We start from the raw sequence: 16,548 nt of genomic DNA on the forward strand, positions 1-16,548 counted from the left end.
GGTGGAATAAAATAATTGGAGTGGAATAAAAATAATTTTTCTGTCATAATATGTTTTGAGGTTTCTGAAAAAAAACAAAAAAAAAAAAAAAAAACAGTAAAATGTTAACTAATTTTCAATTAAAAATCCAATTAAAAGTTTGAAATTCTTTTTCTTAGTGAATACCTATTGCTCAAGAAGAAACTTCATGGTAAATTTGGCAGTTTTAAATCCGGCATTCCACCTTGTAGAATGTTTATTTCATCATGCATGTTGCATGTCACAATTTGCAGATAATATCCAGCTAAGAAACTGATAGCAAGTATTATCATGATGAAGCATCTTTAGTGACATGAGATGCATCATAATATAAGGAACTTTTCTTTAAAACCTTCTTAGCGTTTTAAAGCAGTAAATATACAGGAAGAATTATCGTCATCAAAAAAGATTTTATTTCGAGATTTTGGAGAATCTCAACATTTTATATCTGACTGAAACCAACAGAATAAAATAAACTGAATTATGCTTGTCCTAGTGGAATTTAACATTAGATAGTTAGATCAAAATTGCAGATTAACATGTTTTTCAACGAAGTTCATCACCGGAAAAAGGCATTTCTCCAAAATATGTGATCTATTTTCTTCTTGTATTATGAAGGTATGCCATATATATGTGTTATGAAATACGCCATACATTTTTCAACAATGAATTTGAAAAATTCTTTTCTAAATAAAATAAACATTTCAAAAGAAAATAATATATATACATCTTTTGATATTATGTTTCAATACACGCAAAATGCAGCTGCAAGATCAATTAGTTTAATAATTAATTAAATTATTTCCATAAGTTTTAAGATAATATAAAATTTTCTTATTTAGATGTTACGACTGAAGGTATTTTAATTACAAAATCGAAAAAATTGCATCTTCAAATAAAAAAGACAATTTTAAATACATTCAGAGCATTTTATTCATGTTAATCGAGAATGAATTTATTTATACATGACTATCCTGTGATACAATAATTTCTTCATTACACATTTTAAGATACTTTTATAAGGAAAAATTTTTTGTCAAAAGATTTAAATTACTTTCTTTGCTCTTGCAAAGAAACGAATTTATCAAGATTATAAAATAGCAAAGACGGAATCGACAGATTTGGTTGAGATGTTCGTGTGTTAGGCATCTAGGAGTACTCGGGTGTAATCAAATTTCCTTTTTTCGTTAGCAAATAATTCTTTCTTTAAATGTAAGATGTTGGTTGCTACAAACTTTTGAACAAAAAAAAATTTTTTTATTGGCTTCAAATTTAAAAGATATACAGCGGATGCCGGATTAATGTGATCGCGGTTAATATTATTATTCGCTTAATATTATCAAAATCCCCAGTCCTGAATTGATGCATTGAAATGTACATAAAAGTATTATTTTAGTATAATCGTTGAATTTTATTATTGAAGTAGAAAAATGACAGATCCTTCACTTTCAGTCTGTGATTGATATTCGTGGAATTTTTTTGCACAATTTGTAAGAAAGATAAGAGATCATTTTCCTCTAGAATTGTCTGAACAAGAATTGCCTGGCAGTTAACTGTTGAAAGGGAAGCTTCACTGTAAGCTAATGAAAATTTTGTTTTCGGAACAATTTCCTCCGAAGTTTTTATGGGAACAAAACACGAAATATGAATTAATTTCTCAAGCGGCTGCTGGCGGCATACATCTATTTCATTTGCTCGTAAGAGTCTTGCTTTTCTTGTCTCCGCTTCAGCGATTGACTTATGCCAGTTTTTAAGCATTGCTAAGTCACGACTTTGAAGAAAATAATACCTTGCAAAAAATATACATACTAATATGAAACAAAAATTTTTAATGCATAAGTAGTTAATTTTAATGGGCTTACATTTTTAAAAGTTAATAACAATCAGAAGAACTGCGCAAAAATGAAGCTGATATCATAGAACTGATGAGATTATGACTTCTAAGATGGTATTAAAATGTTTCTTGTAAAATTATTTACTCAGAAGTTACTTTAGAAAATCAGTGAATTTTCTGTCAATTTCTAATTAATTGAATATTTAATTAGTTTTTGCATTTTGAAAGATTGGAAACATTTTTTTCTTTTGACTTAAAGAATAGCTCAAACTTTGGTTGAAATCAGCCCACTTCTTAGGAGGAGATGTTTAGCTTACGTGTACGTACACATACAGACATAGCAACATTTTTTTTTTTTAATATGAAGATGAGTCAACGGAACGCTACAGCAATAATTAAAAATTTCATGGCTCCTTATTTGTGAAATTTTGAAAATTAGTGATCTTTTTATGAGCAAAGCCAGACAATAAACATTGATGACTTAGTCAGAGACGAATATGTTGAAAAAAATACTTGAACAAATCCTGAAATTTCTTAAGCATTTGATATTTTGAAAGGGAGCATGCATCATTGTTCAACAAATTTTAAAAAACGATACAAATATAAAAATATATAAGTAAAAAGTTAAGAAATAATTGTCGATAAGTAACAATTATTCAAATTTTTTATTATTATTTTCGTTTTGAAATGGTTATATTAAATCCGTTTTAAAGCAATACAAGGGCTATTTTGGGAAGGACCTCGTAATTTTGAAGCGTGGTCAGAGGACGAGGACCACGCCTGAGCTGGCATCCCATCTCCAAACTTCCACACTACACCAGCTGGAGACGTTTGGCCCCGACGTATTTAACGTGCATCAGACCCTCTTACACAACGGCTCTACGGTGGAATCGGGTCTCGAATCTGAAACCCTCCGATTCAGATCGTTGTAATAAAAATATAGCTGATTTTCACCAATTCGGTTATTATCGGTCGATTAATATTGCCAAAATTCATATAACCCGAAGTGATTGCATTAAATGAAAGCTACTGTAACTTGTTTGACATGAATTTTTTTAATGATTTTTTTTATTTGCTTTAGAGTGAATATTTGAACCAATTCTATTCTATATAATTTTCAAAATTTTCATAGCTGTGTTATCTGTTTAGACTATTAAGATTTTGGTAAACTTTGCTTTTTAGGGCAGCCAAAAAATCCACCTGGAGTAGTCTCGCTCAAACTTTCTCGCATACTCTATAATAAACTTATCATGCCAGAGAACATCTTACATGGCATTGAAGTACAATAGTTACGAAATATTAAGTTTCGGCATAAATTTAGCATTTTTACTGAATATGCGTTACCCTTGGCAAGTTATTTGACGATTAAGACCATAAATAATTTTTTCGAAGATATAAGGAAAAGAACAGTTCTCTCTGCCCTTTCCTACTTTTATCTGCCATTTCTATCTTTAATTTGAAAGGGTTTACAACCATAAGGATGGAAATAGATAGAAAAATAATGTTACTGAAGATAGCTTTCCCAAGAAATCAGATAAGTTTAAGCTAAAAAGCAGTCGGAATTAAGAAAATATAACTTATACGCAATTGTAGCTGTAAAAAAAAAATAGTGAAATGAATGATTCACCTTATATGAATTACCATCCTACCTCTAATGAAAAGAGATTTTAAGGAATTGAAATTTAACTTCCGCTATTTCTATCCCATTCAGCTGAAGATTCCATCTACAAATTTTAACAATTTATACTACATATCCATCATCTATCGAATTCCAGTGAAGTTTACTCTAGTCAAAAGTATGAAGCATTACATTCAAGCATAATATTTATAGAGCATTACATTCACACATTGATAATGCATTTTTCCTTATAACATCTTTTAAAATCTAATTATCAAGTCAAAACAAAATTCATGAAAGTGTGAAACCGCGATTACGATGCGGAAATTAATCCACTATAAATAACAGAAGAAAGAAAATCCCTAAACATGCATTAGTAACTAAAATATATTATGAATATCATTCATTACGTTCATATTTACATAGAGTATTTAATCAGCACATCACGTGTTTACCATTTTTAACCAGATCTTCATATTTTTTTAAATTACTTTTTAAACTTTTTAGTACCTTTATCAAAGTTTTTGCGAAAGAACTCTTTATTGTTAAGTTACCACATTTTTCAAATCGGGAATAATTCAATTAACTACTATTTTTTCCGCAACTGCACAACTTTTGTACGATAATCATCGAAAGATTTTTTCAAAAAAAAGCCCAGTATTTGAAATCTCTAATTAATGCCATCCTAATGAGAGAAACAAATTGAACTCGATAGTTCGAGTTGAAGAAATGGAGATATAAAAAGCAAAAACCGTTGTATTCTTCAAGACCACCTTTAACAGTTCGCCATGCTTTTATCTATTCTTTGCACGCGATGCACATCGAAGACAAGAGAGAGCAAAACAGGAAACGCTACATCTAAATTTTTCTGAGAACATCGTCGTTTGACGGCCCACCCAAGTGTTTTATGTGTCGTATATTTTATATTTACAGATAAAAATCTTTCTCTTTCGAATGAAAATCATGTTCATGTTGTTTACTTCAGTTTCTCTCTGAACGGCACAAATTCTTATTTTTAAAGTTTTTTTTAAAAAAAAAAATCTTTGTAGTTTTTGTGTAAATTATAAAAAAACAAATAATACAAAAACATTGAAGTTTTATAATTAGTTTGGCTTCACATTTTTTAAAAGCTAAAAAATGATGAAAATGAAGAATAAATAAATTTTTAATAATAACTAATAAAAAATAAATCTTAAAAATAATAATAACATTATTTTATTAATAATTAATAAAATTCAGTTTAAAATGATTAAAAATTCAGTCATTTTCTATAAGTTTATAATATAATATATAAACAATTCAAAAACTCACCGATGAAAGTAAACATATAATGCCGCCGGCTTGTTATCTCATGAATTTCTCGTATACTTCTCGTTAATTTGGCCTGCGACGATGCAGAATCTTTTCAAAATATCCAGTTCTATTTAAGAAACAACAAGTTAGCAATTGGCGATAAATATACAGCCAGTATGTCTTACTTATAATATTTTTCATTGATTTTTATTCTTTTATCGATGAATTTCAAAGGCAAATTTTTATTATTTGCAACTGCAATCCAAACTATAACAGGATTATATTCTTAACGAGATTAATAATTAGGTTTAAAAATGAAATATAACCTTGAAGCTTGTTGAATCCATGACATCACTTTTGGCAATATTGCATAATTCAGAGCGAAATAGCTTCTCTTTGGAAAATATTATTCCGTCAACAATTTTGCTTCCATGTTCGTTCAGTAAGATTTTCGTATCTTTTTAACAAATGGTTAGAAATCAAACCTTGAATTTTACTTTTGAGATAGAGCTGAAAAAAACCGTCATTTTTGATGACTTGCATAATTCTATGGTTCACATTATTATTTGCTGCCACTTTATTACAGGTATTATTTATCAGCTCGGACGACTATATCTAGTTAGAGTTCTATAGCCATTAATATCCAATACTCTCTTTACTATTTTATTAATATAGTATTATTAAAACTAGGGCATTTTAGCTGCTTAAAGATTTTACTTGCAGAAAATCTGAGATCAAACCTTCTTTTATCATTATTCTTTTTACTTGCATCTTTAAAATGATTCTAAATATTTGTTTTCAACGAAAAAAGGTCGTCTGCACTTACAGAAAGTTGCCAATCGAAGAAATACAGAAAAAAAAATTAGTTGCACCAAAAAATTAAAATTACCTCTATTTTTTTTTTTTTGAAATGTTATAGCTTTGAGTGTCCAGTTTTTAAATAATTCTTTATGCGTTGAGTTTTTTCATAAAATGATATGAATTTAATATAAATGCTGGATTAATATCTCTTGCTTTTCAAGATTTAAATCCAGAAATATATAGAGGAATATAATGATCATATAAAGATCGCATTGTAAAACTAATTTATCAAACTTGTTGAATTCCGATTTTTCATGGTTATATACACATTAATGGATATATGGAGACATAATTAAACGTGTGATGAATTTTATCCCAAATTTGCTAAGCAACTTCAATTTTTGGTGATACTTCCATGTATCAAATTTCACCTTTTTGAATGCGTGTTAGCGTTTTCATGTTAACATTTCAGTTGGAGGATGGATTAAAAGACTTACAGGGGAAAAATTTGATCTCAAAATTTAAGATAATTGATAATTTGGATGTAAAGGTAGAAGTATTAAATTTCATCTATATTTTTTTCTCCCTCTCTCTATTGTAGAATTTATCATGTACTGAAACAGATAGACATAATTTCAAAAGTAGATTTTCAAAATGTAAGAGATGTAAAGCATGAGTTATCGACAATTTGAGGTAAAATTTTTTGGCGATCTCCATATACTTCTCCATTTGGTAAAGACAAGAGTACTGAGAAAACAGTATGGGGTTTTTAAGAAAGTTTTAGGGAACTTATTTATTTAGTTAGTGACATTTTTTCATAAAAATATCTTCGATTGAAATTTCTCTATTTTCAATCTTTTAAAAGAATTTTGTAGCTAAATGAAATTATGATATAAAATACATAATTTCAAAAAAAATTAATCTTAAAAAAACAGTATCTATTTGAGATTGCTAAATTTTTTTTTTATCTAATGTTTTCTTTAAACATTACTGTTGTATTGGAAAATTGGCTTATTATCCATTAGGCCAACGCTCTGTTTTTGAAATTACACAAGAGCTATTTTAAATATGGATAGATGATGAATAAGATACATGAACTTATGAACATAAGATAAGAACACACTATCCAAATTACCACTTTATATCAATCCCAGAGCATTTGACATTCCACAGGTTTGAGAAGAATCGAGTTTTAAAAGAGAAATTGTTCCCACAAGAAGAGCGTGACCTGGAAACTTCCATTCCAAATGTCATCCAATTAAAAACAAAAACAAGTCTTTTTGATTAAACACAAAACATAATTTAGTCCTAACAGCTAGAAATTCTATGAATTAAAATAGAGGATTTTAGCCTATCGACTTTTTCGAAATGGAATATTTTGTATTTAGCTTAGTAGCATGTAAAAAAAATCAAGTAAACATTGTGTCTTGTTTCAAACTTTGATACAGAAATATCAATCAGGATCAATCTTAATACTAATTTGATAATAAAATCCATTAAATCGATATCAATAAAACATAATATGTGGTTCTGATACCGATTTAATATTATTGAATTGTTGTTTATATAGACACTTAATTCGTTGGTAGATCTGGTCCAAAATTTTATACGATTCTACGATTTTAATAATTAATTCATGAATAAAATTTAATCTGTCTCCTATTAGATAATTGCACCTTAAAATTCTTTATTTACATTTATGGCAAAAGGACAAGTTCCCTGTAAACTGATTTCATCCACAATTTGAGAAATATTTACAATTTTTATGCAATTCTCCCTCCCCCATATTAGCTTTCTACTTTTTTTTTTTTTTTTTTTTTTTTTTAAGTTACAGTGTTCAAAGACAGGTAGACATTCATAGTTTCCCAAAAGAATTTTTCGGACACATGAAGTTCGGAAATGAGGAAATTCATTAAAATCGAAGTAAATTTTTTTGAAGATTAAAGGTATTTTTTGGTGTGTGTGTGTGTGTGTGTGCACGAAAAAAATAAAATTTCATTTTTAGACATTTATTTGTAATGGTAATACTTAGCTATCATAATTGAGGCTCTACAATTTTAAGATAACATGCATTAATTCAAAACAATCGTGTTTCTCACAATTAATGGATAACGCTTAGAATCCAATGAGGCTTTAACATTGTATATGAGGCTAGTTTCCTAAGAAGTGGAATATGTACGAACTGCACAAATTATTTTTAATGTAAATACAAACTATATAAACAACTAGCCGCCTTTGGCAACTAGCTTGTTCCCACGAAATACTGGCTTTCCTATAAGTTAAATTATTAATATGATATGCATTTTATTTAAAACTTCATCTTGTTTGATAAGTTTGAAAATCATAAAGTTAACGGAATTAACTTATTACAAAATACAGCATGTGCAAAATAAAATTCAATTACACTAAACATTATTCCATCTATGCAAATATAAAGTCAAATTATATTTAAAAAAAGTGTTTAAAAGAATGGGAGACGGAGAGAGCAATTTTAATTCATTTAAATTAAATTGTTGTTTGCCAGTAGCTCATATAAACACATACTTGTAAAAATGCTTGTCTTTCAGATTAATATCAGATAACCTTTATTATGATTTCACTGTGCTTCAAGTCACTTGATATAATGTTATAGGATAATTGTTACAAATATTTAAAAGTCATCACTATTATCTCTAGTTACATTAGGTTTTATTTTCTCACATACAAAGTATATTGGAACTGTCAAAAAGAAAAAAAAATCGTAATTTTGACAAATATCCATGTTTCAGACCATCATGAGTCAGAAAAAATACAATTTTGGAATCATGTCTATTTGTTTTAAAGCACAATAATTCAAAAGGCTTTGAAATAGAAGAATAGAATTTAGACGTTGTCTTTGCACCGGATTTATAAATTTATATCAAATTTTAGATAAAATTTATATTTAGGAAGTTCGTATGTCTGTCTAAGTTCAAACGAACATGGTAACTACAAAAGGCAATGCCATACGGATAAAATGCTATATCCAGTACAAATGCTTATCAAATTCTGAATTAAACCTGTCCAAGGGTTGACTGTCTGTTGGTCTGTCCATTCGCATGCATGTAAACGCGGTAATTCAGCCAAAGGGAAGGATTTCTCTGAAACTTAACCAATATTCTTTAATAAAGACCTTATTCGCTTAGTTTTAGTTTAGTTGTATTAACGTCCCGTTGTAAAGCAACACTAGAGCTATTTTGGGACGGACCTCGTCATTTTGTACCGCGGTCAGATGACGAGGGCGACACCTGAGCTGGCACCCCCCTCTCCACACCAGTGGAAGGACGTTTGGCGTGACGGATTTAACATGCAACAGACCCCCTTACACGACAGTTCTTCGGTGGAATCGGGTCTCGAACCTGAAACGAACCTACGGCTCACAAGCCGAGACCTTACCGCCAGGCCACCGCGACCTTGTTCGTATACCTCCCTCCTAAAATTGCGGTTTTGGAATAAGATAGAGCATATTTTGCACAGTACTGACAAATAACAGTTACGAATTATAGATTTTGGCATGAATCCAACTTTTTTATTGCATTTGTCGTGCCAATATGTATTCTGAATATTTTTTTTTTTGTTGACTAATGGAAATCAAAATTTGATATGGAGCTACAATTGTAGTCACAAGGTCACGTTCCGAATTTCATTGATTAAGGCATTCCATTTATGAATTATTGGATTTTCACGTATGCGGAAGTACAGGCTGATAGACTAAATCAAAATTTGATAAGAGTCCATATTTTAAACATTATATCTGTATACCAACGTTTATCGAACTAACTCTTTGCGTTTTGTGATTATAGAGTTCACTCAAGATGTGTGAACAGCCAGACAGATGGGATGATTCCTCATAATGGGTTTCGTTCAAAATTTTACAGAAGTTTATAAGTTTAGTCGTAAATCTAAAAGCCAAGTTTCATCCATCTAGCTCAAAATATTTACAACGTGTTTACAAATATAGGCGAACATGATTCCAGAACTGTGTTTTTCGAACTCCAAGGTAGTTTGAAACGTGGAGATTCGTAAACAAATTCGAATCTCGAGTTCGAATTTTTTCATGATTACAATATTTTTCCTGTATATCGTATACGAGAAAATAAAAACGAAACTTAATAAATGAAATTTGGTAGGCGATCTTGTTAGTAAAATTATAGTTATGTGTCTAATTTTACTTTTAATCGGTCGCGAAATGGCGATCAAAATGTTCAATCGGCTTTCTTCACTGTACTATGTTGTTGTTGTTTCTTATGGCACTTGCCACGGACAAGCCCGCTGTTCAAAGACAGCCTATTTAAACCTAAGGGTGAGCGCCTCTTGTTTTTAGCGTAGAGCCAACTAGGGCCAAGAGTACGACTTGACTACTCACGCATCACTCATTCACTGTCACAACCCCTTTTTACAGGAGGGCACACTCACACATCTCACAGATAGAACACGGAAGAACAACCACGCCCAAACCGGGACTCGAACCCGGGACGCCCAGATCACGGGGAAGACGCGCTACCCCTATGCCAGGACGCCGGTGCTATGCTATGAAGTATAAAATACTCATATGCGAGACTGAATATAATAATTTGAGCATTCGCGTCGTTCTTTACCTTGTCCAAGATCATCAACTTTTACACGGGAGGAAGACGGAGGAATAACACTTTTATTAGGGGGATGCGAGAAAGTTTCATGGAGACCTCACACGCTGAATTAGTTTCTCAAATTATTGCCACATTTTTCAGAATTTTTCTCTTTTTGCCTAGACACATTTCTCAGCGATTTTTATTAGGTGGGACGATTTATTTTCGAATTACAAACCTAAATTCTTACAGAATGTTTCTATAAAAATTTTAAAATGATACTCATTTGGAGGTATATGTTATTTGAACAACAAATGTTGAGATAATTTCACTTCAAAAAGCCAAATATCTGCAAATTTAGCCACTTGCGGTGGCAAGAAATTCACAGGTGCACTTACTAAAATCATGCCTCTAACTCGCAGCGAGGCCGCAGAAAGTATTCGATATCTTTTAGAAATCAGAATAATATTTATATTTTCTAAATGAATTAATTTTCTACCTATGACTATGCTCCTGTAAACTGTTTTAGATAAACATTCTCAGTTGACAAGTCACGAACATGATTTCTACTTCTATGACACTTGCCTGCTGATTGGTGTGTGTAGCACGTCGTTGGCGATTTTGTAACAGCAGCATTTCGACGTGTTTGGCACGTATTTCCAACGCAAGTGGTTAAATATAATTATTATTCAGCTCCTGTGTTTAATTAAGAAAGAAAAAGAAAGAGATAAAGAGGGAGGGAATAAATAATATTTAAATATTTATTTATAATAAAGATGAATGTGCATCTGTGTTTCCTATGTGTTAGTGTTCTGCAGGATAGATCATTTAAGCTTGAGCTGTTCACACTTGGCACATACATACTTTGGAGATTGGAATGCGTCATTCGGAGTGATTTTTTGTTAAACTTTAATTAACTGAAAATTAAGCTACATTTTCGCGTGTTTCCACCTAACATCGGAAAATATTACAGTATAAAAGGGATTTTCGCCTCATCTTAAAGTTTTTAAAAAACTGTCTTTTCGATGAAACCAATGTTTTAAATTACATATATATATTACTTTCTTGTATGCGTAGTATAGCGAAAGCAGTGGTGAGGATGTCATGTCCGCGTTACCACGGAAAGGGGGTGCAGTAGCTTCTGAGGGTAAAGACCCCTGAGCATCCGGGGGCAGAAATCTGACTTCTAGCTTATATGAAGATGAGACACACACATTCGCTTGCACAACCCCTTTTTACAGGGGGGCACATTCACATAACACAAATGAAGAACAACTATGCCCGAACCGGGATTCGAACCCGGGACGCCCAGATCACGGGGAAGATGCGCTACCCTTATGCCAGGACGGCGGCCGCAAAAGTATTGTAAACTTCAAAAAAAAAAAAAAAAAAAAAAAAAAATGAATCTTGATTTTGACGAATCTCCATGTTTTAGGCTTCCCTTTTCAAAAAACATATTTTTTGAAAACTTCCGTCTGTTCCGTCTGAAACAAAGATAACGTACAAACTCTTTTAGCTAGATAATTGAAATTTGGTATACGGTATTTATAAAAAGTGTGTAGATTTCGATCAAATTTTGAACAAAACTTATTCAAAGAAAATCTGTCTGTCCGGCTGTTCGAATATGTATTAACACGATAACTACAAAATGAAAAGAGTGAGATTGATAAAATTCAGTACACAGATTTAACATCTATAGTTAGAAACCTATCAAATTTTGATTCAAATTTAACAAGAAGCTGATCGTCTATCGGTTTGCACCTTTATACGCATGTGAACACGATAACTCAAAAGCACAATGATTAAAGTATATCAAATTTGGTTTGGTATTTTTCCAATATAAGTGCAGTTTTCAATCAAATTTTTGCTTCAATCGGTGGGGGGAAAAGGCGCGTAATACGCAAATTCAATTTTCAGATATTATCAACAGCATGCCAGAGATTAATCATCCAAAACTCGGCAAAGATCATATAATTGTTTCAGTTAAACTGCTAAATTCACGCTATACGTTAATATTTTGTAAATATTGCACGCCAATGCTATGCAAGGCGTTCTCTAGGTTAACATCTTTATTTGAGAGTATGCAAGAAAGTTTTGGGCAAACCACTCCTATTGTTTTAAAAAAAATATTTTAAACGTATTTTCCAACAAATTAATTTTTACAAAATGCAAATAATATTTAACTTGTATGAGCATGTTATGCATCGATGGACAAAAATTAGCTCTTATCATAATATTGCCATTACATCGAGAAACGGTTAAAGAAAGATTGAGGTTCTAACTTCAAACTAAACATAGGAAAATGCAAATTTCATTTGTTGCATGCCTTATTTTACATTTCATTTGTTGCCAGTTGCATTCATTTCATGCCTATATGAAATGAATTAAATATGACATGTGATATTTTCTTTAAAAAAATGCAAAAAAAAATTATATAAACTTTTGAAATATCTCTATTATTAATTCAATAATTCAGTTTTATTCAAGGCAAGCATACTTTTTAGTATATACAGAACATCCTCACTAATCAGTGTGTTGCACCCAGTTTCTAAAATATTATAAATAGATATATACATCTAATAAAAATTATCTAAATGTACAAAAATTATAACTTATGTACTGATTATATAATAATTTACGTACTGATGAATTATGCATTTAAAATTTTCATACAGATCCTCTGAATAGGGAGTCATATTTAATAAAATATTCTTTGGATATAATATTCTAAGAAAGAATAATATTAATAGTTTCTAGAAAGATCAATGTGAGCAAAAAGTACCCTATTAGTCATACTTTGTAAAAAAATTTTGAGACACTAATATTTTAAATAAAAAGAAAAAATCTACTCTGTTGTGATTAAAATTGAGTGAGCTATGAAAATTTTAATATTACTGCTTTATGAAAATGCGCGATTTTGGATGACTGCATTAACCGTCTCAAAAATGATTAGACAATCAGAGTCCGGAGTTTCCCCAAAATTAATTAGTCAAAAAATTACGAAATGTTTGATTGTTCTAAAATAGTAATATCCAAAACTTCATAACTTGGTCAGATTTGGTCGCAGAAGATATATTTGCTTTTCTGATTTAAAAGTTGTAATATCAAGAATATTCCGCAGAATATGATTCCATAGGACCAAAGGACTGTATAAAATGTAAACTTCATAAATTTTTAATGTGCATCCATTGGCTGAAACAAAATAAAATATTATTTTCGTCATTTAAATCGTTTTGAAAATAAAATTAAAAACTTAATTTTATGATAAAGCAGAGAAACTTTTACTGATAATTCTTTGAGATATTATATAAATTATAAAAACATATTCTGTAGTTATTCATAAAACTTCAATGCTGAGCAATTTTATTTTTTGCATTCATAAATTAAAAAAATTTACATAATTAACATAACATTATAAATTGGTATAACAAACATAATTAATTATTGTTTGGTTTTAGCAAAAAAAGGTTTTTGAATTAATTGAATTTTTATGACTTCCGCTTCAATTTCAAGTAAAAATTTTACGGCAATTGACAGGAAATACGAGATACACAATACAATGAACAGAATATCATAAGGGTTCCATATCAGTAGGAATTATTTTGCTGAAGAAGCTATTAAGAAACCAAGTTGCATAAAATATTTAACTGAAAATTTTAGTGAGCATTAATCTTGGCAAACCAGCTGATTGCCACAGGTAACTATCAATTAAATAAGATGACATTTTTGTAAAATTAGTCATATGAAAGCGATATATGTTTACATAATAAATATCAAATGAAACGTATCAATTTAATTTTCGAATCTATTATGTATTTTGTAGTAAGAAAAGCACAAGACAGTTAATGTGTGTGCTATTAAATGGCACACACGTTTAAGTATATATAGTAAACGTGCGGACCATTATTAGGATGTTAAGTGGACTAAATAACCAATAATTTTCAAATACATAAAAAATGGTGGTATTTTTATTTTATATCATGTTGGTTTCATTAAATTCAAACTCCTGAAATCGATAAAAATAAAAAAATTGCATATGTTATTGAACTGTTATTAATAATGTATATATATGGTATTAAGAAAAAGAAAATGTTTCATTCTTCCACGAAAGCAAAATTCTTTTTTCTTCTCATTGTAAACATTCGTCGTCGTACATCCATCGTCGCCAGATACGCTCCGCATACATTAGTGATACTAATCTTCTCCTCTCCTAGCACTTTATAACGTGTTAACTAACTTTTTCACTTCAAGACTAGATAAGACATAAAAACAACTTTCACGAAATTTTCTTATCGGCACTACGGACAGCAAAATGTTTTTAATGAACCAATACCGCCTTATCACTCTACTTCCTCTTTAATCTATAGCGGCTGACCTCACTTCCTCAGGCAGGTTCATCAAAGCAATACGAAACTCCACAGCGGAAGAGTGTGCCTGATAAGGCAGCACCATCCAACTGAAAAACAATTAGGACGTGCTGATTGCACCCGGTTGACCCTGAGAGAGCAGAGACATGCGTTCTGTGGCTTGATTCCACTTGGGTGGCAAAGGGGACCACCCACGCCTTCGAGCTGCCAAGCGCCTAATTGCACATTGCAATGCCCCAAAGAGAATGGACTGGGGCACAGATGATGATTTCAGTTATTAGTCCCAAATGAGGGGTGGATGAAGCAAAAGTAGCAAAAAGGAGGATAGTAGGGGTTGGTTCTTTCTTTTTCTCTTTTTTTTTTCAAGTCATTTTAGCCTCGTGCCTTTCACACCCGTCAGCATGCCCACCCGGGTCGGAGGAAGACGTCGGAAACAATCACGGGTGGTGGCAGCATTGCTGCAGGAAACATGCCAGGAATTCATTAGAGAACACACGGTGTGATGATAGCTCAGCTAGAGAAATCATCTGTGGTTTATTATTTGACGATGGAGGTAAGAAGATGGGGAAATCATCTGCTAATGAGGTATGCTGAGATTTCATTGGATATATATCTGACGTGTCTGGCTTTTCATTTAATTGGAAAACATAATTGTTTGATGAACTCAGCAGCCATTCGTTGTAAATATGATTTTTTGTTGTACAATTACTATTTTTTTTTTACAACAACTAAAAATTAATAGAATCTGATTTTTGATAAATATTAAAAAACACTCTTAGTGCACGAAAATATATATAGTTATTTTATTAAAAATCAGGATGTGAAAAGAAAATTATCAAGAATGATTTCCCCGAAGCTTCTTCGCAAGCTCTCTAATGAAGAACTCCATTTCTTCACGTAAAACAATGGAACTTGAAAAGACCATAAATATCTTGAATGGTGGTGTTAGCGAACAATGGTGGCAAAATATAAATCCCTGATATGCATCAACCATTTTTATTGAATCTAGCGTGCAAGATATGATGATTAACATCTCGCAGCTAATACAAAGCTATGGAAGATCGATCTTTGGATGGATTTAGAATTTTTATTGAATATAGCGTGCATATTTAACGATTTCTTTTCCTTGGAGTTTAATCGCTGCCATATAGTTAATACACAAATATGGAAATTTGATTATGTACTTTGGTTGCTTTTTTCCCCGGTCGATTGAAGCCAAACTTTTACATAGAACTACAATCAGAGTCATTACATCACAAAATAAATTTCGTTTATTTAAATCACTGCATTTTTCAAATATGACTTTACATGTGTGAGTATTATAGAATATGATTAGGGCATTTTTAGCAACTTTGGTATATTTTATTCACCGGTAGGTCTATCGTAATGATATAAGTTCTGCTACATAGTCATACAGGAAACATCTTGCTTTGAAAAACTGGAGCGACATTTCCAAATAGGGAAATTTTACATTGAAAAATCGCAAAATATTTAATCAGAGCATTATACTGACAATTTCTATTGCTTCGAAAAACAGGAAAGAGAGCACTGTTCAGAATGCAAGAGTACAATTTGGTGTTTCATGGTTCCAAAAATACTCGCTATTAATCGAAGTTTTAGATTATGGTGTCGGTATAAAAATTAAAACACCTTCTAGAACTGAAGTGGGTATTTGCGTATCATAGTTAATAAGAATGTGCTTATATTTTTATTTCCCTTTATTAATAAAGAAATCATACCGAACTTTTTTTCCAGTTTCTTTGATCTATAACATCTCGTTCACACTCATTGCTTGCATAGATCATACGAATGAACTAATACTCCTCTTTCTTTTATCGTTTCATTTTGATATCCTCATTAGTTGCTATCAACTCTTATAATATAAATATAATTTTTAAAATCAATCGACTATTCGTCGAATAGTTGCTAATGAAATGACGAATTTCTGGAAGTTGAAACTCTCGGGATGTTGATTTGACATAAAATGTTTCAGAATAATAAATGTGGTATTTTTCACCTGAAATTGATTCG

The 16,548-nt window shown here is 30.9% G+C and overlaps 1 protein-coding gene across 1 annotated transcript in view; it reads left to right on the forward strand.

Annotated features, from left to right (window-relative positions):
* The first annotated feature begins 15,064 nt into the window (after positions 1–15,064).
* Positions 15,065–16,548, forward strand: part of LOC129962255 (serine protease 29-like) — a 37,452-nt gene continuing 35,968 nt past the window's right edge. Inside the window, exon 1 of the mRNA XM_056075998.1 lies at positions 15,065–15,070. Within this exon, the coding sequence (XP_055931973.1) occupies positions 15,065–15,070 (6 nt within the window). The remainder of the gene's footprint in view (positions 15,071–16,548) is intronic.

The sequence above is a fragment of the Argiope bruennichi genome, chromosome 2 (assembly GCF_947563725.1).
Source record: "Argiope bruennichi chromosome 2, qqArgBrue1.1, whole genome shotgun sequence".
Classification (NCBI taxonomy): Eukaryota; Metazoa; Arthropoda; class Arachnida; order Araneae; family Araneidae; genus Argiope; species Argiope bruennichi.